Here is a 15,802-nt window from a genome sequence, read left to right on the forward strand (position 1 = left end):
ACCAGTATTGGGGATGAGGGGTACCATACATACCAGGACGAGGGATGGGGTACCATACATACCAGGATTGGTGATGAGGATTGCCATGCATACCAGGATTAGGGATGAGGGGTGCCATGCATACCTGGATTGGGGATGAGGGGGTACCATGCATACCAGGATTGGGGATGAGGGGTGCCATGCATACCTGGATTGGGGATGAGGGGGTACCATGCATACCAGGATTGGGGATGAGGGGTGCCATGCATACCAGGATTGGGGATGAAGGGTACCATGCATTACCAGCATAAGGCTGAGGGGGCAATACATACCAGGATTGGGGATAAGGGACCCCTGCATACCAGGATTGATATGAGGGGTGCCATGCATACCAGATTTGGTATGAGGGGTGCCATGTATACAAGTATTGGGGATGAGGGGGCCATGCATGGCAGGATGAGGGATGGGGTGCCATGCATACCAGTATTGGGATGAGGGGTGCCATACATACCAAGATAGGAATGAGGGATGGGGTACCATGCATACCAGGATAGGGATGAGGGATGCCATATATACCAGAATGAGGAATGGGGTGCCATGCATACCAGGATTGAGGGATGAGGAGTGCCATGCATACCAGGATGGGGGTGAGGGGCCCATGCATACTAGGATAAGGCTGAGGGGGCCATACATACCAGGATTGGGAATGAGGGAGCCATGCTTTCCAGGATGAGGGATGGGGTATCATGCATACCAGGATTGGGATAAGGGGTGCCATGCATACCAACATTGGGGATGAGGGGTGCCATACATACCAATATTGGGGATGAGGGGTGCCATACATACCAGTTTGGGGATGAGGGGTGCCATACATACCAGGATAGGGATGAGGGGTACCTTGCATACCAGGATAGGATGGGGGCAGCACATAACAGGATGGGGAAACAGGATTGGGTAGCACAAATACCAGGATGGGGGCAGCACAAATACCAGGATGGGGGCAGCACAAATACCAGGATGGGGACAGCACATAACAGGATGGGGGCAGCACATAACAAGATGGGGGACCATATACCAATAAAAATGGACACCACCCGGGTGTAGAACGGGTACAATAACTTGTTAGAATATCATCTAAAAGTTAATCTATTTGAGTTCTTAAATACAAAAAGTGAAATTCATATATTATATAGTGTCATTACAAACAGGGTGATCTATTTCAAGTGTTTATTTCTGTTAATGTTGATGATTATGGCTTACAGCCAATGAAAACACAAGTCATTATCTCAGTAAATTAAAATAATTAACAAAAAACACCTGCAAAGGCTTCCTAAGTGTTTCAAAAGGTCCCTTAGTGTGTTTCAGTAGGCTTCACAATCATGGGGAAGACTGCTGACTTGACAGATGTCCAGAAGGCAGTCATTGACACACCCCAAGGTCCCAGAGTTCCAATTTTCATTTGGAAATCAAGATCCCAGAATCTGGAGGAAGAGTGGAGAGGCACACAATCCAAGCTGCTTGAGGTCTAGTGTGAAGTTTCCACAATCAGTGATGGTTTGGGGAGCCATGTCATCTGCTGGTGTAGGTCCACTGTGTTTTATCAAGACCAATGTCAGCGTAGCCATCTTCCAGGAAATTTTAGAGCACTTCATGCTTCCCTCTGCCGAGATGCTTTTTGGAGATGGAAAATTCATTCTCCAGCAGGACTTGGCACCTCTCCACACTGCCAAAAGTACCAATACCTGGTTTAACCGGTTCCCGACCGCCCACTGTAGATAAACGTCGGCGCTTGCCGGGCTCTGTGCAGTGCCGACGTTTAAAAACGGTGGGTGGTCTCGCAGTGCTCAGGACCCCCAGGGTCCTGCAAGCACTGCGATTCCGGTGCAGAGCGTTAGCTCTGACAGGGTACATCATCGGGACCTGATTAGATCAGGTCCCAGTGATGTTAAACCTTTGCTGTCTTCTATATGCTGTGATCTATAGTGATCGCGGCATATAGGAGACAGCAGGAAGAGAGGGGGTCGTCTTACTTACCTCCGAAGACCTCCGTTTCGTTTGAGGACCTGGGGTTGCTATGGCAGCTGGAGGTCACATGACCGCCTCCAGCTCTGCCATATATGGTGTCCTTCCTGTCTGACTTCAGCCTGTATGTAGCTGAAGTCAGACAGGAGACTCTGACTGAAACAGTCAGTGAAGATCTCATATAATGTAATATATGTGTATTACATTACATGAGATCAGTGATCAGAAAAATAAAAATTAATGTCCCATACAGGGACTAAGTAAAAATGTAAAAAAAAGTAAAAAAAAAGTTTTTAAACTATTAAAAAAAAAAATCACAAAATAAATAAAAATAAATAAATAAAATATTAAACCAATAAATCCGTAAATTATTACAAAACCAAAAAAAGTACACATATTTGGTATCGCCGCGTCCGAAACAACCCGAGCTATAAAACTGTCACACTAATTAACTCCTTCTGTGCACACCGTAATAAAAATAAATAAAAAACGAAGCAAAAAAATATGCTTTTTCATCATATCGCCAAACAAAAAGTGGAAAAAAATGCGATCAAAAAGCAGAATAGAAATAAAAATGGTACCACTGAAAACGTCATCTTGTTCCGCAAAAAAAAAGCCGCCATACAGCTCCATCAGCCAAAAAATAAAAAAGTTATAGCGCTCAGAATAAAGCAATGCAAAAAAAATATTTTTTTTTCTATAAAATTGTTTTATTGTATAAAAGCGCCAAAACATGAAAAAAATACAGTAAGTGTAGTATCGCTGTAAACGTACTGACCCGAAGAATAACGCTGCCTGATCACTTTTACCACACGCAGAACGGCATAAAAAAAAACTCAAAAAACAATTCCTGAAGTGTTTGTTTTTGTTAACTTTACCTCCCAAAAAACGGAATAGAAAGCGATCAAAAAATGTCACGTGCCCAAAAATGGTTCCAATAAAAATTTCAACTCGTCCCGCAAAAAACAAGCCGTCACATGACTCTATCAGCCGAAATATGGAAAAATTATAGCTCTCAAAATATGGTGATGCAAAAACTAGATTTTGCAAAAAAAGCGTATTTTAGTGTGTGACAGCTGTCAGTCATAAAAACCCGATATAAATCTGGTATCTCTGTAATCGCACCGACCCGAAGAATAAAGTAATCTAATCAGTTATATCACACTAGGAACGGCATAAAAAATAAATAAAACAAATATTATTCACCTGCTACTGATTTGTTTATTATGTCTCCCAAAGATCCCAGTAAGGCTCTGCTCACATTTATCCTGTGCTCTGCGCTGAGCACTTACACCAGAGTTTCCGTGTAAATCTCTGAAATACGTGATTCAGCCAGAACCCATGATGGAAGATTCCCTGTAATGAGGCAGATATAGGCCACTGTGGATGCCGTTTAGCCTGGGATCCCACGGTGTCATTTGTTTTAGGCGTGCATAAAAGTGCGGTTGGCCACAGTTTTGTGCACTTCTGAAAAAAAGGACACCACTAAACAGAGGCCAGACGGAGTCCAGAGTAACTCTGCTGCCTCATTACAGTGAATGGATCCCGCAGGGGTTTCATCTGAATTACATCACTTGGAAAATTAGATGGAAACCCCGATGTAAGTGCTCAGCCTAGAGCGCCGGATAAATGTTACGTAAAATGTTCCCAATAAAAGCTTCAACTCAGTCCTCAAAAAAAGCTAGTCCCCACTCAGGTCCATCATCTGTTAAAAATATAAGGGACTTCCAAGTTACTGGTAGCAGAAAGGCTCTGGAAAAGCAAAATGGTCCTTGCCCCCCAAAAGAAATTCAGAAAATTTTGTGCTCCCAAATCCAAATGAATATTCTACAATAATTTGTTCTCCAATTGTCAAATAGCGCTCCTTCCCCCTCAAATCTCACCGTATGGCAAAGTGGTACGATACAGCCACATATGGGGTATTGACACTTTTAGAAGAAATTGTGTGACATATTTCGGCACCATTTTTACCCATTGCCCTGTGTGAAAATGTAAAATCTGAGGGTAAAACATTTTTTTGTGGTAAAAATATAATTATGCTTTTTTCACTGCCCAATGGTATAAATTTAAAAATTAAAAAATGCTCACTACTTCCCTAGATGAATTCCTTGAGAGGTGTAGTTTACAAAATGGGGTCACTTGTGGGGGTTTCTGCTGTTTTGGCATGTCAGCGACTCTTCAAATGTGACATGGTGTCTGCTGCCTATCCCAGCCAACATAGCGCTTCTTTCTCTTCCGAACCCTGCCGTACACCAAAGCAGTGGTTTTCCCCCACATATGGGGTATCGGCGTGTTCAGGAGAAATTGCACAACAAATTTCATGGTGCAATTTTTCCTGTTACCCTTATGATAATACAAAATTAGGGAATGAAAAACATTTTTTGAGGGAAAAATGTGAAAATTTTATTTTTACGGCTCAATATTATAAACTTCTGTGAAGCAGCTGGGGGTGCAAGGTGCTCACCACACATCTAGATAAGTTCCCTAAGGGGTCTAGTTTCCAAAATGGTGGCACTTGTGGGGGGTTTCCGCTGTTTAGGCACATTAGGGGCTCCCCAAATGTGACATGGCGTCCGCTAATTATTCAAACAAATTTTACATTCAAAAAGTCAAATGGCGCTCCTTCCCTTTCAAACCCTGCCATGTGCCCAAACAGTAATTTGCCTCCACATATGGGGTATCGGCGTGTTCAGGAGAAATTGCACAACAAATTTCATGGTGCAATTTATCCTGTTACCCTTATGATAATACAAAATTAGGGAATGAAAAACATTTTTTGAGGGAAAAATGTGAAAATTTTATTTTTACGGCTCAATATTATAAACGTCTGTGAAGCAGCTGGGGGTGCAAGGTGCTCACCACACATCTAGATAAGTTCCCTAAGGGGTCTAGTTTCCAAAATGGTGGCACTTGTGGGGGGTTTCCACTGTTTAGGCACATTAGGGGCTCCCCAAATGTGACATGGCGTCCGCTAATTATTCAAACAAATTTTACATTCAAAAAGTCAAATGGCGCTCCTTCCCTTTCAAACCCTGCCATGCGCCCAAACAGTAATTTGCCTCCACATATGGGGTATCAGCGTGTTCAGGAGAAATTGCATAACAAATTTCATGGTGCAATTTATCCTATTACCCTTATGATAATGCAAAATTAAGGGATGAAAAACGGTTTTGTGGGAAAAATGTGAAAATTTTATTTTTACAGCTCAATATTATAAACTTCTGTGAAGCACCTTGGGGTTCAAGGTGCTCACCACACATCTAGATAAGTTCCCTAAGGGGTCTAGTTTCCAAAATGGTGTCACTTGTGGGGGGTTTCCACTGTTTAGGCACATCAGGAGCTCTCCAAACGCAACATGGCGTCCGCTAATTATTCAGACAAATTTTACATTCAAAAAGTCTAATGGCGCTCCTTCCCTTCCGAACCCTGCCGTGCGCCCAAACAGTGGTTTTCCCTCACATATGGGGTATCAGCACGCTCAAGAGAAATTGCACAAAAAAATTTGGGGTCCATTTTTTCATGTTACCCCTGTGAAAATAAAAAAATTGGGTCTAAAGTAACATTTTTGTGAAAAAAGTTAAATGTTAATTTTTTTCTTCCACATTCCAAAAATTCCTGTGAAGCACCTGAAGGGTTAATAAAGTTCTTGAATGTGGTTTTGAGCACCTTGAGGGGTGCAGTTTTTAGAATGGTGTCACTTTTGGGTATTTTCTGTCATAAAGACCCCTCAAAGTGACTTCAAATATGATGTGGTCCCTAAAAAAATGTTTTTGTAAATTTTGTTGGAAAAATGAGAAATCGCTGGTCAACTTTTAACCCTTATAGCTCCCTAACAAAAAAAAATTTGGGTTCCAAAATTGTGCTGATGTAAAGTAGACATGTGGGAAATGTTATTTATTAACTATTTTGTGTGACATATCTCTCTGATTTAAGGGCATGAAAATTCAAAGTTTGAAAATTGCAAAATTTTCAAAATTTTCGCCAAATTTCCGATTTTTTCACAAATAAACGCAAGTGATATCGAAGAAATTTTACCACTATCATGAAGTACAATATGTCACGAAAAAACAGTCTCAGAATCAGGGGAATACGTTGAAGCGTTCCAGGGTAATTACTTCATAAACTGGCAGTGGTCAGAATTGAAAAAATTGGCCCGGTCACGAAGGCAAAAACAGGCTCTGGCGCGAAGTGGTTAAAAACAACAGTATCACTGTGCTTGATTGGCCAGCAAACACGCCTGACCTTATTGTCAAGAGGAAGGTGAGACACCAGACACAACAATGCAGACGAGCTGAAGGCTCTTATCAAAGCAACCTGGGCTCCCATAACACCTCAGCAGTGCTGAACGCCTCCATGCCACACCACATTGATGCAGTAATTGATGCAAAAGGAGCCCCGACCAAGTATTGAGTGCATTTACTGAACATACATTTCAATAGGCCAACATTTCGGATTTTAAAAGCATTTTTTCAAGCTGGTGTTATAAAGAATTCTAATTTACTGAGATAATGACTTTTGTGTTTTCATTGGCTGTAAGCCATAATAATATTAACAGAAATAGATCACTCTGTAATGACTCTATATAATATGAGTTTCACTTTTTGTATTGAAGAACTGAAATAAATTAACTTTTTGATGATATTCTAATTTAGTGAGATGCACCTGTATGTATCCAGCGAATCAATTGTTTATTCATTAAAACATAGTGGTAGTGAAAACAGTGATTATAGTTGAGCTTCTACCTCATACACTTCTGCTTGCAATAAGGACCATTTTTGTGGTGATCACAGTAATCTGACCGGTCCATATGCAAATACTCCTTTAACCTTCTGCCCATTACCAATAATATGTAAACTTACTGCATGGACAAGACCAGATTGCTAGTCACAGTATTGTTACTCAGTAAAGGACATTTGTGGTTTTGTAAAGTTATCCATTTAATCCTTTTATATTCGCAAGTACTCCATTTTACTGTACTGTAGATTATGTCATGCAACAACGTCACATGCTGCCCTGGAGTGGGTAAGCAGCTATCTTCGGGCTCTTCGGGTATGTGCTCATGGAGTCTTTTTGCTGAGTTTTTGGAGCAGAAGCAGAGCAGATGTTCCAAACTTTTTAGGAATTTTCAGTTTTTTAGGAAGATTTGGCGAGTTTCTTCACAGTTTCACTCAGTTTATGCTCCGAAACTTTCTGAAAAAACTCTTTGGTCCTGATTCTTCATTTGCAGATTTTTGTAAGTCATTTTCCTTTTTTTTGTCTGGTGGTTTTAGTTATCATTTTTTTGCTCCAAATTCTTCAAAATGGCGCACACGAATCATAAATTTGGTGCAAAGTCCAAAATTGTCCTTATTTCTGTCTTGAACTGTTTTTTGAAGCAATAGTGCAAGAAGTCGCAATTTTCACAAATTGTCACAAAAATTGTGCCAAAATTCTGGCGTACTCAAAAATACACCAGAGGAGGTTGACTGGAGTGAAATGGCATCAGATTTTGTGACTTGTTAAAAAGTTGCAATTGATGAATCAGGCAAAAACATCTTGAATTGCAAAACTTCACTGACAAAGCGTAAAACAAACAAAAAATCAACAACAGATTAATATGTATAAAATAGACTTCAAAAATGACTAATAAATTTAGTGTAAACAATAAAAGATGCAAGACGCCTAAGACTAAGCAGGAAACAGGTACAAAAGCAATGATGAATCAGGGCCTGTGTGCACATACCCTTACATGTGCCATTTTAATGCTACAAGTATGAGTGAATTAAAAAAAAAGAAATAATATGTTCCATTCCCCCAACACTGTCCACTCCTTGCTTTCGCTTCAAATACTACATTAAAATAGCAATCATTACAGCTTAGCTTTACTCACATTCCAAAAACTGGATAAATATCTTTTCCCAGCCATTAACATTTTATTTTCAAAGGTCTTCCAAACAAAAAGACCTCACAAAGCTAAATCAATAGAAAAAAAAGCTATGACCCTAAAAATGTTTTTATATAAAATGTCTTCAACCCATTTAAGACCTGGCCATTCTTTATTTTTGTGCTTTTGTTTATTTTTCCCCTTTTTTCAAGAGATATCACTTCATTATTTTTCTGTCAACACAGCCGTATGATGCAAGATGAATTGTAATTTTGAATGACATCATGCATTTTACCATGTAATGTACTGGAAAACGGGGAAAAATTGTAACTGGGGTGAAATGGTGAAAATAAACCCTCAATTTCTCTATTATTTTTTGGTTTTGGTTTATGTGACATTGAGTGTGCCCTGAAAACGACCCAACAATATTGTTCTCCAGGGCAGTATGATTGCAGTGAAACAAAATGAATAAGGCTTTTTTATGTTTTAACGGTTAAAAAAATTCTGAACTTTGTAAAATATATATATATATTGTTTGTGTTTCACTATTTTCCGAAACTGATGACTTTTTTATTTTTCCGTCGATGAAGCTGTATGACGGGTTCTTTTCTTTTTGCACTGAACTGTAGTTTTTACTCTTGCCATTTTGGGATACATATGACGTTTTGATTGCTTTTTATTGCATTTTTTTTGGTGGGGACAGCAGCGACCGAAAAATGGCAGTTCTGGCATTTAACTTTTTTCTATTTTCAGTGTTTACTGCACTGTTTAAATAATGTTATGACCACAGCGATAAATTTATTTTTTTTTTACATTTTTTTAAATTATTTTTGTTCAAGGGAAAAGGGGATAATTTAAAGGGAATCTGTCAGTAGGATCAACCCACCTAAGCCATCTATATGGTCACGCGGGTCATAGGAAGCTGAATAAAATGATACCTTGATATCTGCGATCCAATGTCTTATTCCAGAGAAATCCATGTTTTTTCTATATGTAAATGAGCTGATCCAAGCTATGGAGCGGACACTGATCTGCATGAGAATCTGCCTCTAGATTGTACTGTAGTTTAAATAAAAGGAGGTGTTATCAGTGTGATATGTAATGGCCACTCTCAGCTCTTCTGATCTTACTGCTGAGCTGTGTGTGGTTATACCTGACATCAGATCACAGATATCAAGGTATCATGTTATTCAGCTTACTATGACTTACATGCCCATATAGATGGCTTAGTAGGGTTGATTCCCTTTAAAGGGGTTTTCCCACAAACAAAAAAAGTTAATTTTAATGAATAGATCTTGGAATAATAATAACTTCTACAAAACTGGATGTGTTTAAAAAAATCTTCCTGTGCTGTGATAACCTTATAAATGTGCCTGTGCTGTGTACTGTGTAATGGCTGTGTCTGACCGTACAGGAACATGGTCTGATCATACCACAGCTCCTGGGCAGGGGGACTCAAAGGAACATATAGACATTACAGCAGGGGATCACAGCTGATTCTTTTTGTGATGCAAAACATTTCCCTGCCTGTTTTTAAGCAATGTTTTACCTCAGAGAAAAAATTGGTTGTGATCCCCTGCTGTAATGTCTGAATACTCTGTTTTGCTTCCTTCCCTGCCCAGGAACTATGGTGTAATCAGACCATGTTCCTGCACGGTCAGACACAGCCATTACACAGTACACAGCAGGGACTCATTTATAAGATTATCTCAGCACAGGAACATTTTTTTTAAACACAGCTAATTGTGGAAATTATTATTATTCACAGAGCTATTGAGTAAAATGTTGATTAAAATGAAGTTTGTTAATGGGAAATCCCCTTTAAGCAATCCATTTTGTTTTTGGATTTTCAGTCATAGTTTGGCTTCTTATGAATCCCTGTGTCATGCAACAACCACTCATGTCCTCGCAATGGTCTCACAATGTATTATTTGTGCTTGAATTGCTGGATGTTTAGACTTGTAACCTACAAATCTGTGCTAAGCAGCACTTCAATATTAATGCTCATTAAATGCTGATACCGTATGAATGTTAACGTGATAGAGCTTAGATTTATGACGTATGCTGGATTAAAGCAATATTGATTGCATTGTATTAGATTATGATATGATATGTGGTAGAGCTCCTTAGCAAAACTTGGTTTCCTCATGAAAAATGTTTTTCTCATTATAAAAAATAATCTTTTTTTCCTCCTTAGGATGTTCTCAGTGATAAAATATCCTACCCAGATGGCACTTTTATGGACTGGGAATTTAAAATCTCCGTCATGAATGATATAGCTAAGGTAAGACTATGCATTCAAAGTTACGGTCTAACGTGTGTAGAATAGCAAGAGTAGCAAGTAGTGAGGCTAGAGTTTGGTGTTGTAATAGTCAATGATAAGTCAGGAAACAGGGAAAGAAAGCTTTGTATTTTGTAGAAAACTACTGCTTGCTCCCAAATTTACCAAAGGGTTAATTTGTTCTAGTAAAAAATCCCAGTTAAAAGACCTTCACTAATGCAATCCAAATCATTGCCTGTATGATATACTAGAATATTGGTAAAAGCTAAAAGCTTTAACCCCTTAATGACAAGCACCATACATGTCCGGTGCTCGTCAGCAGCAGATATATTGAGTGGGTGCAAGAGTTTAGCCCACCCCATTCCCGACAGATGATGGCTGCGTTATTCAGCCATCATCTGCCTCTAACAGTCACGTGTGGAGCAGAGCACCACCTGCTGCTGTAAACCTGTTAAATGTCACTTTTAATCTCTGACAGTGTACTGCCCATGGAAGTGCGCTGTTCTGTTTGTCCATCACCCCCCTGCGATGTGATTGTGGGGTGCCAATTGGTTGGGAAAACAGAATTGATGTACCATGGCCAGGAATTGGTCCCTATGAGTTCCAAAAATGAATCCATGTAGCCATTCTGGAAATTAAAATGAGTGCAGACTTATACAAATTCTAACAGTCTATTCAGTAGGACTATCAGCTGCGTATCCACCTGACTTCTGCACAACACAACTGATGGTCCCAACCCCATTTATAAGGCAAGAAATCCCACTTATTAAACCTGACAGGGCACACCTGTGAAGTGAAAACCATTTCTGGTGACTAGCTCTTGAAGCTCATCAAGAGAATGCCAAGAGTGTGCAAAGCAGTCATCAAAGCAAGAGGTGGCTACTTTGAAGAACCTAGAATATAAGCCATATTTTCAGTTGTTTCACACTTTTTTGTTAAGTATATAATTCCACATGTGTTAATTCATAGTTTTGATGCCTTCAGTGTGAATGTACAATTTTCATAGTCAAGAAAATACAGAAAAATCTTTAAATGAGGTGTGTCCAAACTTTTGGTCTGTACTGTATATATGAATGTATATGGTGCATAATGTATTTTTGCTATTTCTCAACTTCAGGGTATGTCATATCTGCATGCAAGTAAAGTGGAGGCCCATGGCAGACTTAAGTCCACAAACTGTGTAGTAGATAGTCGAATGGTGGTGAAAATCACTGACTTTATTTGTAGTTCGATTTTAAATCCTAAAAAGGGTAAGTGTGAATATTGCAAATAAACGTATAGTAAGTTCTTCCTAATGGCAGCAGCCGGCATTCAGAATTTTATCATTTAAAATTCAATTTTATAAAAAAAATTATTGGAAAGTGAAATGGTTCCTAGAACAATTTAAGTAGAAGATGCAAAATAAAAATGTAAAGTCCATATTAATAATGAGCAATACAACAATACAGATGTTGGACAGGTAAAAACCTTGTAAAATATAACCATATCTTATTTTATAATGTGCTCCACTAGTTGAGGAAACCCTTATATAAGAGAAGGATCTGGAACCTTTTGGGCATCTAAGTCAATGGCTGTGTGAAGGAAAACATGGCACAGTTTAAAAAAAAAGCTTCAATCAATATAAAGATATGTTAGGAAACGAAGGTCAAAATCATACATCCATGTTCATTTGGAACGGATAGAATATGAATGCAACATGACTGCATCTGTCTGTTGTCTGTATTTCATATAACCATTCATTGACAGATGTGAGATAGGTCTGTGAATTGGAATACACTTGAAGTTACAGTCATGGCCAAAAGTGTTGAAACTCTTGAAATTGTTCCAGAAAATGAAGTATTTCTCCCAGAAAATTATTGTTGCAATTAGACATGTTTTGTTATACAGTGGTGGCCAAAAGTTTTGGCACCCCTGCAATTCTGTCAGATAATACTCAGTTTCTTCCTGAAAATGATTGCAATCACAAATTCTTTGGTATTATTATCTTCATTTAATTTGTCTTCAATGAAAAAACACAAAAAGAATTGTCCTAAAGCCAAATTGGATATAATTCCACACTAAACCTAAAAAAGGGGGTGGACAAAAGTATTGGCACTGTTTGAAAAATCATGTGATGCTTCTCTAATTCGTGTAATTGACAGCACCTGTAACTTACCTGTGGCACCTAACAGGTGTTGGCAATAACTAAATCACACTTGCAGCCAGTTAACATGGATTAAAGTTGAATCAACCTCTGTCCTGTGTCCTTGTGTGTACCACATTGAGCATGGAGAAAAGAAAGAAGACCAAAGAACTGTCTGAGGACTTGAGAAACCAAATTGTGAGGAAGCATGAGCAATCTCAAGGCTACAAGTCCATCTCCAAAGACCTGAATGTTCCTGTGTCTTCCGTGCGCAGTGTCATCAAGAAGTTTAAAGCCCATGGCACTCTGGCTAACCTCCCTAGATGTGGACGGAAAAGAAAAATTGACGAGAGATTTCAACGCAAGATTGTGCGGATGGTGGATAAAGAACCTCGACTAACATCCATTCAAGTTCAAGCTGCCCTGCAGTCCGAGGGTACAACAGTGTCAACCCGTACTATCCGTCGGCGTCTGAATGAAAAGGGACTGAATGGTAGGATACCCAGGAAGACCCCACTTCTTACCCCGAGACATAAAAAAGCCAGGCTGGAGTTTGCCAAAACTTACCTGAGAAAGCCTAAAATGTTTTGGAAGAATGTTCTCTGGTCAGATGAGACAAAAGTAGAGCTTTTTGGGAAAAAGCATCAACATAGAGTGTACAGGAAAAAAAAGAGGCATTCAAAGAAAAGAACACGGTCCCTACAGTTAAACATGGCAGAGGTTCCCTGATGTTTTGGGGTTGCTTTGCTGCCTCTGGCACTGGACTGCTTGATCGTGTGCATGGCATTATGAAGTCTGAAGACTACCAACAAATTTTGCAGCATAATGTAGGGCCCAGTGTGAGAAAGCTGGGTCTCCCTCAGAGGTCATGGGTCTTCCAGCAGGACAATGACCCAAAACACACTTCCAGAAGCACTATAAAATGGTTTGAGAGAAAGCACTGGAGACTTCTAAGGTGGCCAGTTATGAGTCCAGACCTGAATCCCATAGAACACCTGTGGAGAGATCTCAAAATGGCAGTTTGAAGAAGGCACCCTTCAAATATCAGGGACCTGGAGCAGTTTGCCAAAGAATAATGGTCTACAATTCCAGCAGAGCATTGTAAGAAACTCATTGATGGTTACCGGAAGTAGTTGTTCGCAGTTATTTTGGCTAAAGGTTGTGCAACCAAGTATTAGGCTGAGGGTGCCAATACTTTTGTCTGGCCCATTTTTGGAGTTTTGTGTGAAATGATCAATGATTTGATTTTTGCTTCATTCTCTTTTGTGTTTTTTCCTTGCAAGCAAATTAAATGAAGATAATAATACCAAAGAATTTGTGATTGCAATCATTTTCAGGAAGAAACTGAGTATTATCTGACAGAATTGCAGGGGTGCCAATACTTTTGGCCACCACTCTACACATGTTTATTTCCTTTGTGTGTATTAGAACAACACAAAAAAACACAGGGGAAAAAGGCAAATTGGACATCATTTCATACAAAACCCCAAAAATGGTCTGGACAAAATTGTTGGCACCTTTCCAAAATTGTGGGTAAGCCATTTTGTTTCAAGCACCTGATGCTCGTTCAAACTCACCTATGAAAAAGTAACAGGCATGGGCGATATGAAAATCACACCTGAAGCTAGATAAAAAGGGAAGAAGTTGACATAATTCTTGCATTGTGTGTCTGTGTGTGCCACACTAAACATGAAGAACAGAAAGGTGACGAGAACTGTCTGAGGACTTGAGAACCAAAATTATTGAACAATATTAGCAAACTCAGAGTTGCAAGTCCATCACCAGAGATCTTGATGTTCCTTTGTCCAAAGTGCACAACATAATCAAAAAGTTTACAACTCATGGCACTGTAGCTAATCTCCCTGGACATGGACACAGAGAAAAATTGATGAAAAATTGCAATGCAGGATAGTTTGTATGGTAAATAAGCAGCCCCAATCAAGTTCCTAAGAAATTCAAGCTGTCCTGCTGGCTCAGGGTGCATGAGTGTCAGTGCAAACTATCTGTCAACATTTTAATGAAATTAAAATCTGTGGCAGGAGACCCAGGAGGAGCCAGAGACCTAAAAAGCTAGACTGCAGTTTGCCAAAATGTACGTGAGTAAGCCAAAATCCTTCTGGGAAAGTGTATTGTTGACAGATGAGACCAAGATACAGCTTTTTGTTAAAGCACATCATTCTACTGTTTACTGAAAACGGAATGAGAAAAGAACACGGTACCTACAGTCTAATATCGTGGAGGTCAAAGATGTTTTGGGGTTATTTTGTTGCCTCTGGCACTGGGTGCCTGGACTTTATGCAAGGCATCATGAAATCTGAAGATTACCAAAGGATTTTGGGTCGCAATGTAGTGCCCAGTGTCAGAAAGCTGGGTTTGCATCCTAGGTCATGGGTCTTCCAGCAGGACAATGAACCCTAACATACTTCAAGAAGCACCCAGAAATGGGTGGAAACAAAGCACTGGAGAGTTTTGAAGTGGCCAGCAATGAGTCTGGATTGCGGATAAGCGGACCAATGGATGTTCGGGTTCATCGGGATCGGCTGAACTAGAGTTAAAAGTTTGGTTCGGTATACGAACTTGACTCCGAACACAATACAAGTCAATGAGGGAGACAAATTATGTACGGCTTTGTAGGTCAGTGTTAGTAGCTTGAAGTGGATGCGTTGTGGAATTGGGAGATAATGAAGGGTTTTGCCTAGGAGAGAAACAGAGGAGTAGCAAGGACAGAAGTTGATTAGTAGGGCACTTGAGTTATGGACAGACTGGAGAGGTGTGATGATGCGATGGGGGATGATGAGGTCTTAGATCCCACATGGAGTCAAGGCCATCCGAGTGGCGTGGGCAGTTCGGAGGAAGAGGTGGTGGTCACGCTGCCCCAGCTGCACAGCAAACAAGGGAGGGTGCAAAAGCGCTGAGGTGGGCCCCTAGCATTTTCTCTGTCCATGTTTCCTCCTACTCTGCCTCCTCCATCGTCTCCTCATCCAGTCAGAAAGTGTGCGCGCTTTTGGCATTCTCACCCTGCTGCTTACCTGTCTGCAGTGCAGCTTTACTTCTGCCATCCTGCTCCCCGTCTCATATGCAATGTACCAGCAAGGTGGAACTCCACCATGCTGGATAGACTGTGCGAGCAGCAGTAGACAATACTGGAGAGACTGTGCGAGCAGCAGCAGGCGATACTGGAGTTTGAGCTGCAGCACACATGGTTGAGTCGCTCTGTGGAACAACACCACCTCACGACCAACGAGTGAGCCTCCATGCGGGATGTGTGTCCCGTGTTGTGCTGCTTCAAGTACTCCATGAACATGGCCAGCACTGATGAAGCCATCATCAACGTTACTATTCCACTTGTATGTCTCCTAGAAAAAAATAGCTTCAGGCGATGATGGATGAGGTGGTGACACAGGAGGAAGAGTAGGAGAAACAGGGAACATTCAAACCATTATCAGGCCAGGCGTCCACACATGTCTTGGATGATGGGTTCCTGTACCAACAGCGGCCAGGTACACAAATGTCCAGACAGCGGACAGATTTGGAG

At 40.3% G+C, this 15,802-nt stretch overlaps 1 protein-coding gene across 1 annotated transcript in view; it reads left to right on the plus strand.

The window, feature by feature from the left end:
- GUCY2C (guanylate cyclase 2C) overlaps positions 1-15,802 on the plus strand; it is a 552,042-nt gene that overhangs the window by 410,961 nt on the left and 125,279 nt on the right. The window contains exons 16-17 of the mRNA XM_073644175.1: positions 10,062-10,148; positions 11,263-11,395. Of these exons, the coding sequence (XP_073500276.1) occupies positions 10,062-10,148; positions 11,263-11,395 (220 nt within the window). The remainder of the gene's footprint in view (positions 1-10,061; positions 10,149-11,262; positions 11,396-15,802) is intronic.

The sequence above is a fragment of the Phyllobates terribilis genome, unplaced genomic scaffold, assembly GCF_046119375.1.
Source record: "Phyllobates terribilis strain yellow unplaced genomic scaffold, ASM4611937v1 Scaffold_8__6_contigs__length_399053987, whole genome shotgun sequence".
Lineage (NCBI taxonomy): Eukaryota > Metazoa > Chordata > Amphibia > Anura > Dendrobatidae > Phyllobates > Phyllobates terribilis.